The sequence below is a fragment of the Chelonia mydas genome, chromosome 2, assembly GCF_015237465.2.
Source record: "Chelonia mydas isolate rCheMyd1 chromosome 2, rCheMyd1.pri.v2, whole genome shotgun sequence".
NCBI classification, from domain to species: Eukaryota; Metazoa; Chordata; order Testudines; family Cheloniidae; genus Chelonia; species Chelonia mydas.
The window spans coordinates 262162070-262178662 of NC_057850.1; the positions used below are offsets into that span (position 1 = coordinate 262162070).

General features: G+C 50.1%; 1 protein-coding gene across 1 annotated transcript in view; it reads right to left on the reverse strand.

The window, feature by feature from the left end:
- Positions 1-16593, reverse strand: part of IQCA1L (IQ motif containing with AAA domain 1 like) — a 78366-nt gene that overhangs the window by 45118 nt on the left and 16655 nt on the right. The window contains exons 2-3 of the mRNA XM_043538848.1: positions 13510-13615; positions 12466-12665 (exon numbers count right to left, since the gene is read on the reverse strand). Of these exons, the coding sequence (XP_043394783.1) occupies positions 12466-12665; positions 13510-13615 (306 nt within the window). The remainder of the gene's footprint in view (positions 1-12465; positions 12666-13509; positions 13616-16593) is intronic.

Consider the following 16593-nt stretch of genomic DNA (forward strand, 5'->3'; position numbering starts at 1 on the left):
TGTGTCTGTGCGGATTTGATCTTGTGCTTTTTCAGGAAGTTTCTTGAGCAAATGCTGTAGATGCTTTTGGTAACTCTCAGTGGGATCAGAGGGTAATGGCTTGTAGAAAGTGGTGTTGGAGAGCTGCCGAGCAGCCTCTTGTTCATATTCCGACCTATTCATGATGACAACAGCACCTCCTTTGTCAGCCTTTTTGGTCGAAACAGCAGACTGGACTTCTACATAGAGTGCTTCCGCCGACGTGCACGGGCTGAAATTGTGGAAAAGCAGCATCACTTGCCCCATAACCTCAGCCGTGCAGAACACAATGCCATCCACAGCCTCAGAAACAACTCTGACATCATAATCAAAAAGGCTGACAAAGGAGGTGCTGTTGTCATCATGAATAGGTCGGAATATGAACAAGAGGCTGCTCGGCAGCTCTCCAACACCACTTTCTACAAGCCATTACCCTCTGATCCCACTGAGAGTTACCAAAAGCATCTACAGCATTTGCTCAAGAAACTTCCTGAAAAAGCACAAGATCAAATCCGCACAGACACACCCCTGGAACCCCGACCTGGGATATTCTATCTACTACCCAAGATCCATAAACCTGGAAATCCTGGGCGCCCCATCATCTCAGGCATTGGCACCCTGACAGCAGGATTGTCCGGCTATGTAGACTCACTCCTCAGGCCCTACGCTACCAGCACTCCCAGCTACCTTCGAGACACCACTGACTTCCTGAGGAAACTACAATCCATTGGTGATCTTCCTGATAACACCATCCTGGCCACTATGGATGTAGAAGCCCTCTACACCAACATTCCACACAAAGATGGACTACAAGCCATCAAGAACACTATCCCCGATAATGTCACGGCTAACCTGGTGGCTGAACTTTGTGACTTTGTCCTTACCCATAACTATTTTACATTTGGGGACAATGTATACCTTCAGATCAGCGGCACTGCTATGGGTACCCGCATGGCCCCACAGTATGCCAACATTTTTATGGCTGATTTAGAACAACGCTTCCTCAGCTCTCGTCCCCTAACGCCCCTACTTTACTTGCGCTATATTGATGACATCTTCATCATCTGGACCCATGGAAAAGAAGCCCTTGAGGAATTCCACCATGATTTCAACAATTTCCATCCCACCATCAACCTCAGCCTGGTCCAGTCCACACAAGAGATCCACTTCCTGGACACTACAGTGCTAATAAACGATGGTCACATCAACACCACCCTATACCGGAAACCTACTGACCGCTATTCCTACCTACATGCCTCCAGCTTTCACCCTGACCATACCACACGATCCATCGTCTACAGCCAAGCTCTGCGATACAACCGCATTTGCTCCAACCCCTCAGACAGAGACAAACACCTACAAGATCTCTATCAAGCATTCTTACAACTACAATACCCACCTGCGGAAGTGAAGAAACAGATTGATAGAGCCAGAAGAGTTCCCAGAAGTCACCTACTACAGGACAGGCCTAACAAAGAAAATAACAGAACGGCACTAGCCGTCACCTTCAGCCCCCAACTAAAACCCCTCCAATGCATTATTAAGGATCTACAACCTATCCTGAAGGATGACCCAACACTCTCACAAATCTTGGGAGAAAGGCCAGTCCTTGCCTACAGACAGCCCCCCAACCTGAAGCGAATACTCACCAACAACCACATACCACACAACAGAACCACTAGCCCAGGAACCTATCCTTGCAACAAAGCCCGTTGCCAACTGTGCCCACATATCTATTCAGGGGACACCATCACAGGGCCTAACAACATCAGCCACACTATCAGAGGCTCGTTCACCTGCACATCCACCAATGTGATATATGCCATCATGTGCCAGCAATGCCCCTCTGCCATGTACATTGGTCAAACTGGACAGTCTCTACGTAAAAGAATAAATGGACACAAATCAGATGTCAAGAATTATAACATTCATAAACCAGTCGGAGAACACCTCAATCTCTCTGGTCACGCAATCACAGACATGAGGGTTGCTATCTTAAAGCAAAAAAACTTCAAATCCAGACTCCAGCGAGAAACTGCTGAATTGGAATTCATTTGCAAATTGGATACTATTAATTTGGGCTTGAATAGAGACTGGGAGTGGCTAAGTCATTATGCAAGGTAGCCTGTCTCCCCTTGTTTTTTTCCTGCAAAACCCCCCCCAAGACGTTCTGGTTAAACTTGGATTATTGCTGTGCACATTGTAAGATGAGCTGTTGCCAGCAGGAGAATGAGTTTGTGTGTGTGGTTTTTGGAAAAGGGGTGTGTGTGTGGGGGGGGGGGTGAGAAAACCTGGATTAGTGCTGGAGGTGACCCACCTTGATTATCATGCGCATTATAAAGAGGGGTTTCAAAGGGAGATGGGCTGTTGCCAGCAGGAGAGTGAGTTTGTATGTGTGGGGGGGGGGGGGGGGGAAGGGTGAGAAAACCTGGATTTGTGCTGGAAATGGCTCTACTTGAGGATCACTTTAGATAAGCTGTTGCCAGCGGGGGAGTGAGGTGGGAGGAAGTTTTGTTTCATGGTCTCTGTGTGTATATAATGTCTTCTGCAGTTTCCACGATATGCTATGCATCCGATGAAGTGAGCTGTAGCTCACGAAAGCTCATGCTCAAATAAACTGGTTAGTCTCTAAGGTGCCACAAGTACTCCTTTTCTTTTTAAGATTGGACAGGCTTCTGAAGTCAACAGGCAGGGATCCATTGGTGAAGGTTCATATCAGCACTAATGTCACTGCATTGCAGGATATCTTGCAGATAGCAAATGGGTTCAGGGAACTCGGAAGCATGCTGAAGAAAAATGTTCAAGTGATCTTCTCTGAAATACTTCCTGTCCCATAAGTGAAGGAAGGCAGAAGGCAGAAGATTCCAGAAGTAAACCACAAGTTAAGTAAGTGGTGTAGGGTGGAGGATTTTGGTTTTGTGGCACATTGGTTCACCTCGCACAGGAAGAGGGGACTATATAGCTTGATGGCCTCCATCTCAGTAGAAGGGGTCCAACCTCCTTGGAGACAGGCTCACTAGAGTAGTCAGGAGGGGGTTAAACTAATAGCAAATAGGAAGGGTAAAAAGAGGGAAGATCTGAGCACTCAGCACAAAATCAAGGTGTTGAGAACAAAACTAATCAAGGAGCCAAAGGACATGAAGAGAAGAAATTACTGAATTGCCTCTACACCAATGCTAGGAGCCTGGGTAACAAACAAGAGGAATTGAAATTGCTCATCTGTGAGCATAAGTTTGATCTACCTGGTATTGCTGAAACCTGGTGGGATGATTCGCACAATTGGAATGTTAAAAATCAATGGTTATAACCTACTTAGGAAGGATCAAGTGGGCAAAAGGGCAGGGGGAATTATCTCAATGTCAAAAATAGCATTCCCTGTTTCCGAATCAATGAAAACGAATGAAAAGAAAGAGCTTATGGATCAATGTCCTAAAATAAAGCACAGGATGGGGTATCAGATCACAAAATCGCACTAGGAAACATGATGAATGGTTCCTTACACAGGTATCTATAATATGTAGGGGGGGAAAGCTGCATGATCATGGGAGACTTCAATTTGAGTGAAGTACGCTGGAGGTCTCATGCTGGCAGTACTAAAATATCCTTGGGATTTCTAACCATTGTAGATGACAATTTCCTAATGCAAAAAGTGTTGCAGTCAACAAGAGGGATTTCTTTATTAACCCTTGTCCTAACAGATAAAGAGGAACTGATCACAGGACTGAAAAGGAATTATAACACAGGTTCATGTGAGCATGATTAGATCGCACTTGTACTGTGCCAGCGGAATAAAGTCCAGATCAGTACCCTATAGAGTTGGTGCTTTAATAGGGCCAGTTTCACAAAGCTGCTACGGGCTGGGGACCGAGCGGATCTGCAGCAGTTCTGCCGAAAAGGACCTGGGGGTGACAGTGGACAAGAAGCTGGATGAGAGTCAGCAGTGCGCCCTTGTTGCCAAGAAGCCTAATGGCATATTGGGCTGCATTCGTAGGACCATTGCCAGCAGATCGAGGGAAGTGATTATTCCCCTGTGTTCGGTACGGGTGAGGCCACATCTGGAGTATTGTATCCAGTTTTGGGGCCCCCACTACAGAAGGGATGTGGACAAATTGGGGATAATCCAACAGAGGGCAACAAAAATTATTAGGGGGCTGGAGCACATGATTTATGAGGAGAGGCTGAGGGAACTGAGCTTATTTAGTCTGCAGAAGAGAAGAGTGAGGAGGGATTTGATAGTAGCCTTTAATTACTGAAGGGGGGGTCCAAAGAGGATGGAGCTCGGCTATTCTCAGTGTTGGCAGATGACCAGACAAGGAGCAATGGTCTCAAGTTGCAGTGCGGGAGGTCTAGGTTGGATATTAGGAAAAACTATTTCACTAGGAGGGTGGTGAAGCACTGGAATGGGTTCCCTAGGGAGGTGGTGGAATCTCCATCCTTAGAGGTTTTTAAGGCCCAGCTTGACAAAGCCCTGGCTGGGATGATTTAGTTGGGGTTGGTCCTGCTATGAGCAGGGGGTTGGACAAGATGACCTCCTGAGGTCTCTTCCAACCCTGATATTCTATGATTCTAAATCAACTGTGAGGAAGAATTTAATCAGAAAAATGTGAATTTTAATTTGGGAATCATGTAACAACAGTTTACTACATACCCAAAAAGCCACAATCCCACAATTGAGGAAGAAGGCCATGCTGGTTTAAAAAAACCTACCTGATTTAGAAGCGAAGTGAAAGCAGCTGTAAAAAAATAAAATCTAACAAATGGAAGAGAGGGGAAGTTGACAGTAAATATAAATAAAAAGTTAGGAATTGTAGAAAATTGATAAGGGAAGCAAAGGGACACAAAAAGAACCCTATGGCTGGAAGAGTTAAGGGCAGAAAGAAGGAGTTTTTAAAATATACAAGGAAACAAGGAGAACCCCAACAATGGTATTGGTCTATTACTAGATGGAAACGGTAGAGCAATCGATGATAATGCAGAAAAGGCAGAAGAGTTCAATAAATATTTCTCTTCCATAGGCAACAGGTATAATAGGCCAGAGAAGGCTAAGCCATCCCTGGCATAGTCACTGCCACGGGACCCCGGATTGAGGGTTTTTACTTATTATTATGCACCAGGCATGTTCTGAAACAACTGAGGAGGGGGTATCTGCTATTCAGCTTCCCACGTGCATCAGTATCAACCTGGACTCCACAGAGATTACTAAAAAGAAAAGGAGTACTTGTGGCATCTTAGAGACTAACCAATTTATTTGAGCATAAGCTTTCGTGAGCTACAGCTCACGTCATCGGATGCCCGATGAAGTGAGCTGTAGCTCACGAAAGCTTATGCTCAAATAAATTGGTTAGTCTCTAAGATGCCACAAGTACTCCTTTTCTTTTTGTGATTACAGACTAACACGGTTGCTACTCTGAAACAGAGATTACTGATGAACCCGGGAAGCTGAGTAGTCCCGGAACCTGCATGGCTCATATAAAAAGCTCAGTGTTCTTCCACTGCATGGCTGGGGGAGGCACTCCACCTTTCCCATTCTCTGGCTGGGGATTCTCCAGCAGTGGGAAGTGGGGCAGGGAGGGCTCAGGGCTCCAGCCATGGGGGATGACGTCTTATGCAGAAGGGGTGGGGCTGGGGAGGATAGCCTCACCGAAGGGGGTGTCCACCCACCGCCCATGTTCTGTTCTGTATTTGGAGAAAAAACAGATTATATAATATCATCATATGCTGAAAACACACTGTCCATTCCACTCGTATCTCTAGTGACAGCCTCACAGAGCTCAATCTATTTAGTTTAACAAAGGGAAGACTAAGGAGTGACTTGACTAGAGTTGATAACTATCTACATGGGGAACAAATATTTAGTAATGGGCTGTTCAATCTAGCAGAGAAAGGTCTAACACAGGGGTTCTCAAAGTGGGGGTCAGGACCCCTCGGGGGTCATGAGGTTAATACAGGGGGGAACACAAGCAGTCAGCCTCCACCCCAAACCCTGCTTTGTCTCCAGCATTTATAATGGTGTTAAATATATTTTAAAGTGTTTTTAATTTATGGAGGGGGGTGTTGCACTCAGAGGCTTGCTATGTGAAAGGGGTCACCAGTACAGAAGTTTGAGAACCACTGGTCTAATACGAGCCAATGGCTGAACGTTGGAGCTAGACAAATTCAGACTGGAAATAAGGTGTACATTTTTGACAGTAAGGATAATTAACCATTGGAACAATTTACCAAGGGTCATAGTGGATCCTCCATTACAGATACATTTTTAAATCAAGATTGGATGTTTTTCTAACTGATCTGCTCTAGGAATTATTTTGGGGCAGTTTCCTGGCCTGGGTGACAAGGGAGCTCGGGTGTCGCAAGGCTCAATACAGCTGGACTCCCAGGTGCAAGTGTTCTTAGTGCCCAGAGGTTGGATCTGAGAGGTGAATGGGAGTCGCTGGAAACCGTGTTGCAGAGATACAGAGGTTAGTAGTTGTTGCTGGTCACAATAGCCAGAATTATCCAGGGGCTCAAGAACATCTGAATTTGAGATAACTGGCTCTGTGGATATGGGGAAAGCGGTGGATGTGATATGCCTTGACTTTAGCAAAGCTTTTGACAAGGTCTCCCACAGCATTCTTGCCAGCAAGTTAAAGAAGTATGGGCTGGATGAATGGACTACAAAGTGGATAGAAAGCTGGCTAGATTGTCAGGCTCAACAGGTAGTGATCAACGGCTCAATGTCTAGCTGGCAGCTGGTATCAAGCGGAGTGCCCCAGGAGTCAGTCCTAGGGCCAGTTTTGTTCAACATCTTTATTAATTATCTGGATGATGGGATTAAATTGCACCCTCAGCAAGTTCACAGATGACACTAAAATGGGGGGAGAGGTAGATATGCTGGAGGGTAGGGATAGGGTCCAGAGTGACCTAGACAAATTGGAGGATTGGCCCAAAAGAAATCTGATGGGGTTCAACCAGGACAAGTGCAGAGTTCTGCACTTAGAACAGAAGAATCCCATGCACTGCTACAGGCTGGGGACCGACTGGCTAAGCAGCAGTTCTGCCGAAAAGGACCTGGGGATTACAGTGGACAAGAAGCTGGATATGAGTCAGCAGTGTGTCCGTGTTGCCAAGAAGGCCAATGGCATATTGGGCTGCATTAGTAGGAGCATTGCCAGCAGACCGAGGGAAGTGATTATTCCCCTCTATTCGGCACAGGTGTGGCCACACCTGGAGTGTTGCGTCCAGTTTTGGTCCCCCCACTACAGAAGGGATGTGGACAAATGGGAGAGTCCAGCAGAGGGCAACAAAAATGATTAGGGGGCTGGGGCACATGATTTACGAGGAGAGGCTGAGGGAACTGGGATTGTTTAGTCGGCAGAAGAGAAGAGTGAGGGGAGATTTGATAGCAGCCTTCAATTACCTGAAGGGGGGTTCCAAAGAGGATGGAGCTTGGCTGGTCTCAGTGGTGACAGATGACAGAACAAGAAGCAATGGACTCAAGTTGCAGTGCGGGAGGTCTAGGTTAGATATTAGGAAACACTATTTCACTAGGAGGGTGGTGAAGCACTGGAATGGGTTCCCTAGGGAGGTGGTGGAATCTCCATCCTTAGAGGTTTTTAAGGTCAGGCTTGACAAAGCCCTGGCTGGGATGATTTAGTTGGGGATTGGTCCTGCTTTGAGCAGGGGGTTGGACGAGATTACCTCCTGAGGTCCGTTCCAACCCTGATATTCTATGATTCTATGAACATGACTGGATCCCAAATTATGGGCCTGCAGGGCCTGCTGGCCTAGTGGAAGCATGTTTTGCAGGAGGGCAATCTGGCTCAGGATCACGTCCATGAGTTGCCTCTGTATCTCTTTGTCTTTTTCCAAGCTTTTCTTTGCCAACCTAGTGAGGAGGGCTTTAAACTAGTTTCAAAGGGGGTAGGTGGCAAAAGCCCATAGGTAAAAATAGAAAAAGGCAACCTTAACAGAGGGTATATGTTGGTGGGGGGGCATGGAAAATTACAATAGGATCATAGGAGAACAAGAAGGAAATCAGTGAGGGAGACAGCTCGATATTTTAGATGTTTATATGCAAATGCAAGGACTATGGGGAATAAAGAGGAAGAACTGGAAGTATTAGTACACAAGCTAAATTATGACTTAATTGGCATGATAGAGACTTGGTGGGATAAATCTCATAATTGGAATATTGGTATAGAGGGATATCACTTGTTCAGGAATGGCAGGCAGGGAAAAAAAGGGAAGTGGTGTTGCATTATATATCAAGAATATATTCACTTGTTCTGAGGTCCAGAAGGAGGCAAAAGGCAGACCAGCTGAAAGTTGCTGGGTGAAGATAAAAAGGGGAGGGAGGAGGGAAACAGGGGCAATGTTATGGTAGGGGTCTACTGTAGAATAGCAAATCTGTACGAGGAGGTAGAGGAGGCATTTCTAGAACAAATAACAGAAATATCCCAAACCAAAAACCTGGTAGTAATGGGGGACTTAAACTACCTGTTGGAAAAGTAATACAGCAAAATGCAGAATTTCCAGTAAGTTCTTGGAACACATTGGGGACAACCTTTTGTTTCTTAAAGAAGAAGAAGTAACCAGGTGAACAGCCGTTTTAGACTTGATTCAGATGATCTGGGAAGAATTGGCAGCTTGGTGACTCTGGGCAGCTGGCCTGTAACTCCCGCTTTGCCCAGCAAGCGCAGGCTGCGGTGGTTGCTGTGAGCACAGGGTGATGATGGGCAGGTGGGGGAGCTACACCTCTGGGCAGTGAGGGGGGAGGAGAGGACTGAGTAGTGCCTTTCCCCGCTCTTAGCCCTGCTCCTGGTGTGTGCTGGTCCCACTGGAACTGGCACCTGGGTTCACTGTGGCAAGCTCCCCACACAGCCTGAACAGGCTGCTCGTGCCTCCTGACCCCTGGAACAATGGGCATGAGGCAGGGACTTGGGACTCAAACACACAAAGCCCCCAGCACTGATGCTCCCAGGACACCAAGGCCCCCGCACTTCCCACATTGCAGAGTGAACCCCACACCCAGCGGCCTGGCCAGGGCACCACTGGCCTAGAATGCTGTGCAGTATGACAACCCCACCCAGCTCAGCACAGGACTGCATGCCAGAGCGGGGCACACCCATGGGCTGTGTTGTTGGGGACAGCTGCACCCTGATGGGATCCAGCCCTCAGGCTGCCTGCAAGCAGCTCGAGGAGAGGCAACCGACAAGGCCCAGGAGCCAAGCTGTGACTGCTGGGAGAGCCAGGGCCTGGAGGATGGGGCCCCAGTCTCAGCCATGGGACCCAGAAGTTTGCAATACAGTGCTCTAAGCAGGACCCGCAACTCTCCAGAACGTGTTCTCAGGCAGTCCAAGAGTGCCACCTCCAGGGCAGAGGCAGAAATGCAGCCATGAGAAATTCCCGCACGGGGCATGTTCTCAGCCCTGGGACTGAAAGCAGGGAGCCAGAGTGGTAGCCGTGTTAGTCTGTATCAGCAGAAAGAACGAGGAGTACTTGTGGTACCATAGAGACTAACAAATGTATTTGAGCATAAGCTTTCGTGGGCTGAAGCCCACTGTCACGGAGTGTGGGGGAATCCAGGTCCTGCACCCCTCTTTCTGGGATTCACTGAGACTCTCAGCCAGCCAGTAAAACGGAAGGTTTATTGGACAACAGGAACACAGTCTCAATCAGAGCTTGTGGGTACAACCAGAACCCCTCAGTCAAGTCCTTCTGGGGGAGCAGGGAGCTTAGACCCCAGCCCTGGGGTTCCCTGCGTTCCACTACCCGCCCCAAACTGAAACTAAACTCCCCCAGCAGGCTCCCTCCTGCAGCCTCTGTTCACATTCCTGGGCAGAGGTGTCACCTCCCCCTCCCCCTCCTGGCTCAGGTTACAGGCTCTCAGGTCTCCCATTGAAACTCCCCTGCCACATTCCCAGGTCAACAGTCCCCTCTCCCTGCTGCGTCACACCCACTTCATCAGATGCATGTAGTGGAAAATACAGTAGATAGATAGAGAACATGAAAAAATGGGGGTTGCCATACCAGCTCTAACAAGACCAATTGATTAAGGTGGGCTATTATCAGCAGGAGAAAACAAACTTTTGTAGTGATAATTAGGATGGCCCATTTCAAACAGTTGACAAGAAGGTGTGAGTAACAGTAGGGGGAAAATTAGCAAGGGGAAATAGTTTTTAGTTAGTCTAATGACTCATCCACTCCCAGTCTTTATTCAAGCCTAATTTAATGGTGTCCAGTCTGCAGATTAATTCCAGTTCTGCTGTTTCTCATTGGAGTCTGTTTCTGAAGTTTTTTTGTGGAATAATCGTGACTTTTAGGTCCGTAATTGAGTGTCCAGGGAGGTTGAAGTGTTCAACTGGTTTTTGAATGTTATAATGTTGATTGGGGATTGGTCCTGCTTTGAGCAGGGGGTTGGACTAGATGACCTCCTGAGGTCCCTTCCAACCCTGATATTCTATGATTTTATGAATTCTTGACGTCTGATGTGTGTCCATTTATTCTGTCCGGTTTGGCCAATGTACATGGCAGAAGGGCATTGCTGGCACATGATGGCATATATCACACTGGTAGATGTGCAGGTGAACGAGCCTCTGATAGTGTGGCTGATGTGATTAGGCTCTATGATGGTGTCCCCTGAATAGATATGTGGACACAGTTGGCAACGGGTTTGTTGCAAGGATAGGTTCCTGGGTTAGTGGTTCTGTTGTGTGGTTGCTGGTGAGTATTTGCTTCAGGTTGGGGGGGTGTCTGTAGGCAAGGACTGGCCTGTCTCCCAAGATCTGTGAGAGTGAAGGATTGTCCTTCAGGATAGGTTGTAGATCCTTGATGATATGCTGGAGAGGTTTTAGTTGGGGGCTGAAGGTGACAGCTAGTGGTGTTCTGTTACTTTCTTTGTTGGGCCTGTCCTGTAGCAGGTAACTTCTGGGTACTCTTCGGGCTCCGTCAATTTGTTTCTTCACTTCAGCAGGTGGGTATTGTAGTTGTAAGAACGCTTGATAGAGATCCTGTAGGTGTTTGTCTCTGTCTGAGGGGTTGGAGCAAATGCGGTTGTATCATAGAGCTTGGCTGTAGACGATGGATCGTGTGGTGTGGTCAGGGTGAAAGCTGGAGGCATGTAGGTAGGCATAGCAGTCAGTAGGTTTCCGGTATAGAGTGGTGTTTATGTGATCGTCGCTTATTAGCACCGTAGTGTCCAGGAAGTGGATCTCTTGTGTGGACTGGTCCAGGCTGAGGTTGATGGTGGGATGGAAATTGTTGAAATCATGGTGGAATTCCTCAAGGGCTTCTTTTCCATGGGTCCAGATGATGAAGATGTCATCAATGTAGCGCAAGTAGAGTAGGGGCGTTAGGGGACGAGAGCTGAGGAAGCGTTGTTCTAAGTAGCCATAAAAATGTTGGCATACTGTGGGGCCATGCGGATAGCCATAGCAGTGCCACTGACTTGAAAGCAGGGAGTGTGGCTGGAGCCCAGAAGGGAGAAATGGGAATCACCAGGCAGTGGGGAGCACAGCTCAGATCTGATTTCTGGCTCCCCAGGCACCCAGCAGCTGCCTGTTTGCTGGGTATCCTATGCCCTTCGCCCCCACGCTCTGGTAGGGTTACCAACTTTCTCGTTGCACATAACTAAACACCCCTGCCCCGAGGCCACACACCTTCTCTGAGGCCCCACCCATGCTCGCTCCATTTCCCCCTCGCTCACTTACTTCCACCAGGCTGAGGCGGAGGGTTGGGGTGCAGAAGAGTGAGGGCTCTAGTTGGGGGTGCAGGATCTGGGGTGGGGCCAGGGCTGAGGTGTTCAGGGCGCGGGAGAGGGCTCCGGGCTGGGACAGGGGGTGGGGGGGGGTGAGGGCTCTGGCTGAGTGTGTGGGCTCTGGGATGGGACCGGGGATGAGGAGTTTGGGTTGCAGGAGGGGGCTCCAGGCTGAGGCAGAGGGTTGGGGTGCAGGGGGTGCAGGGTGCGGGAAGAAGTTTGGGTGCGGAAGGGGATTGGGCTGGGGCAGGGGGTTGGGGTGCAGGAGGGAGTTTGGGGTCCAGGGTCCCAACAGCACTTACCACAGCTCCCAGGAAGTGGCCACCAGGTCCCTGCAGCCCCTAGGTGCATGGGCGGCCAGGGAGGCTCTGCACACTGCCCTTGTGCCTGCAGGCGCCACCCCTGCAGCTCTCATTGGTCGCAGCTCCTGGCCAATGGGAGCTGTGGAGCCAGAACTCGGGGCTGGGGCAGCGCGTGGAGCCTCCCTGGGCTTAGGGGACGGAAGGACCTAGCGGCTGCTTCCAGGAGCCACACGGAGCTAGGGCAGGCAGGGAGCCTGCCTTAGCCCCGAGCCTCCACTGCACTGCTGACCGGACTTTAACAGCCCGATTAGCAGTGCCGACCAGAACCACCAGGGTCCATTTATGACCAGGCGTTCTGGTCAGAAAATGGATGCCTGGCAACCCTACACTCTGGGCTGGACATATCCTTACCTTTTGGATGCAGATGGCGGCCTGCTCACGGTCAAGCTCCTTGGCCCCACTCTCCTGGGCCCTCCTCTCTCGCTCCTCGTCCCGCCGGATCTCCCACATGAACTTGGAACGCAGGCGGCCCTGGCGCATCCGCTCTGCCATCTGCACCAGCTGCACGGCCTCGTCCCGCAGCATGGCAGGCCGGGATGGCTGCGGAAGCAGGGCACAATGAGGGTCAGTGAATCTGTGCCCTGATCCATCCCATGCCAGCCCCAGCCACAGGCACCAGCCCCAGCGAGAGTGCCAGGGAGAACAAAGCCCGCATGCCCCATGGCCAGCCCCAGCCCCAGGGAGAACAGAGCCCGCACACCCCATAGCGTGCCCCAGCCAGGGCACCAGGGAGAACAGCCAAGGGGGGCCTGCTGCACTCTCCCCAGGCTTGCCCACAATTCCCTATCAAACCCATCCAGGGCCAGTCTCAGACACCTCATACATGGGAAACACCAGTAACAGGACGCCATGGTCCCTGGTACAGCTCTATATCCCTAACAGGCCCTGATAGAGCCCCCACTTCCTGCCCTGCTCCTCCCTGGGAGCACACCTGGCCTCACAAACCTCCAGCCACCCTCCTTTGCAGAACATCCTCCCCCCTTCCGCCTCCCCCCGCTGGCCTGATACAGACCCACCCTCCTTTCTGCCCTGCACTCTCCCATGGGCTCCGATACAGCCCTGCCCCCACTCCTGCATCTCCCTCCACAGGCCCTAGACCGTCCTCATTCCCCCTTCTGCCCTGCACCCACCACCGGCCCTGGTACGGCCCCACCCCTCTCTCCTGACCCATGCCCATCCTGGTGCAGACCCCACCTCTCTTACCTGGGACTGTCCGGCACTCTGCTGAACTCTCCCCACCCCTCCCACTGCAATGCCACCCCGACACCCCGCCCATCCACTGGGGCCTAGCCCAGCCCTGCACCTCCAGCCCCTCGTACTTCAGGTGACTGGTGGGAGTCTCCTCGGCAGAGAAAGGAGCAGCCGGAGGGCAGGCACTCACCCCACAGGGCATGCCAGGCTCCACCCGGGCCAGGATCTCAGACAGCACCTGCTGACGCTCCTTCAGGGCCTTGGCTCTCTGGTTCACAAAGTACTTGGGGATGGGCACCTCCATGTCAGCCTGGGGGGAGAGCACAAGAGCCTCCCCATTAGTGCCATCAGCCCCTGGCCTCACGGCCCCTCCACCCCAGCCCTCACACCCAGCCCCCCACTAGGAGCTCCCTCTCCTGACCAGGGGTGTAGCCACGGGTGGGCCACGACCCACGCACTTAGCATCCAGGCCCATCCCCGCAGCCCCAGCTCTGCTTCGGCCCAGGCACTTGCCCCGCTCCACCGTCTGGTGCTCCAGCCGGGGAGTGGGGTCGAGGGCTCACCCCGCTCCGCTCGCTCGGTACTCCAGCCTGGGCATGGGGGCTTGCGGGCAGGCAAGCCCCCACGCCCCGACACCGCTCTCCAGCTGGAGCACTGGGAGGGTGGGCAGAAGGGGGCAAGCCTCCGTGCCCTGTCCCTGCTCCCTGGGTATGCACCTGGGCTGCGGAGGGCCCTTGGCCAGCATGTCCATCGCCCCCAAGGCCGGCTGGAGAGGGTGGGGGGAAGCAGTCCCAATTCCTCCAGCCCCCACATCCCCTGTCATTGCCCACACATCTGTAGTCAGGGCCCACCCACGTGTCCCATCCTGGCTATGCCACTGCTCCTGATGCGGCCTTCACAAACCCGCTGTTGCCACCAGCACAGTGTTATGAGTAATGGAGTTGCTATGATGCAAGAAGCTCCAGCCTCCTCATACCGCTCAGCCCTGCTCTCCTCTCCCCTCGCTGGTCTTGCTGGGCAAAGGGGAGCAAAGAGCCCAACAGCTCAGTGCAAATCTTCTCTCTCCTCTCCTCCTGTGAGGAACAGGATGTACCCCACTCCTGCCCCTCCCACACCCAAATGTGCCCCTGGAGCTGCCCCCCAAACCTGGGAAGCAAGGGAGGGAACCCCGTGTCTGCAAATTACTTGCTTAATTATTTGCTCCATTATCTTTCCGGGTACTGAAGTTAAGATGACTGATCTGTAATTCCCCAGGTTGTCCTTATTTCCCTTTTTATAGCTTGGCACTATATTTGCCGTTTTTCCAGTCCTCTGGAATCTCTCCCATCTTCCATGACTTTTGAAGATCACCACTAATGGCTGAGCTAGCCCATGGAGAGTCCGAAAAGATAATGGCCACTCCAATTGCCCAGACATTTGGCACCTAACAACTAACAACCATAGATGGCCCACTCCCTTAGGAAGCCAGTGGGTGTGACCAGCTAGAGAACAAAGGGCTAAGAAGAAGGTGTGATGGGTTGAGTTACAGAGATCCCCTTGGGACTGCCACCTGGTGGGTTGGGACTGCCTCTGAGCCCATTTTCCCTGGCAGCTTGGGACTTCAGTACCCCGCCTTGTTGAGCCAGACACAGTAGCCTGCTACAAACCCAGGCTCAGGTTCGAACCACGTCCCCCAAAAGCTGCAGGTTTAACTGAAAACAGCTAAAGAAGTGCCGCTGTCTCCAACACACAGATACCCCATTCCCAATGGGGTTCATAGACTCATAGATATGTAGGTCCGAAGGGACCATTATGATCATCTAGTCTGACCTCCTGCACAACACAGGCCACAGAATTTCACCCACCACTCCTACAAAAAAAAAAAACCTCACACCTATATCTGTGCTATTGAAGTCCTCAAATCATGGTTTAAAGACTTCAAGGAGCAGAGAATCCTCCAGCAAGTGACCCGTGCCCCATGCTACAGAGGAAGGCAAAAAACCTCCAGGGCCTCTTCCAATCTGCCCTGGAGGAAAATTCCTTCCCGACCCCAAATATGGCGATCAGCTAAACCTGAGCATATGGGCAAGATTCATCAGCCAGATACCCAGGAAAGAATTTTCTGTAGTAACTTGGATCTCACCCCATCTAATAGCCCATCACAGGCCATTGGGCCTATTTTCCATGAATATTTAATTACCAAAACCATGTTATCCCATCATACCATCTCCTCCATAAACTTATCGAGTTTAATCTTAAAGCCAGATAGATCTTTTGCCCCCACTGCTTCCCTTGGAAGGCTATTCCAAAACTTCACTCCTCTGATGGTTAAAAACCTTCATCTAATTTCTAGTCTAAATTTCCTAGTGGCCAGTTTATATCCATTTGTTCTTGTGTCCACATTGGTATTGAGCTTAAATAATTCCTCTCCCTCTCTGGTATTTATCCCTCTGACATATTTATAGAGCACAACATATCTCCCCTCAACCTTCTTTTAGTTAGGCTAAACAAGCCAAGCTCCCTGAGTCTCCTTTCAAAAGACAAGTTTTCCATTCCTCAGATCATCCTAGTAGCCCTTCTCTGTACCTGTTCCAGTTTGAATTCATCCTTCTTAAACATGGGAGACCAGAACTGCACACAGTATTCCAGGTGAGGTCTCACCAGTGCCTTGTATAACGGTACTAAAACCTCCTTATCCGTACTGGAAATACCTCTCCTGATGCATCCTGAGACCGCATTAGCTTTTTTCACAGCCATATCACATTGGCGGCTCATAGTCATCCTATGATCAACCAATACTCCAAGGTCCTTTTCCTCATCCGTTACTTCTAATTGATGCGTCCCTAGCTTATAACTAAAATTCTTGTTATTAATCCCTAAATGCATGACCTTACACTTCTCACTATTAAATTTCATCCTATTACTATTACTTCAGTTTGCAAGGTCATCCAGATCCTCCTGTAGGGTATCCCTGTCCTTCTCTAAACTGGCAATACCTCCCAGCTTTGTATCATCCGCAAACTTTATTAGCACACTCCCACTTTTTGTGCCAAGGTCAGTAATAAAAAGATTAAATAAGATTGGTCCCAAAACTGATCCTTGAGGAACTCCACTGGTAACCTCCCTCCAGCCTGACAGTTCACCTTGCAGTAGGACCCGTTGTAGTCTCCCCTTTAACCAATTCCTTATCCACCTTTCAATTTTCCTATTGATCCCCATCTTATCCAATTTAACTAATAATTCCCCATGTGGCACGGTATCAAATGCCTTACTAAAATCTAGGTAAATTAGATCCACTGTGTTTCCTTT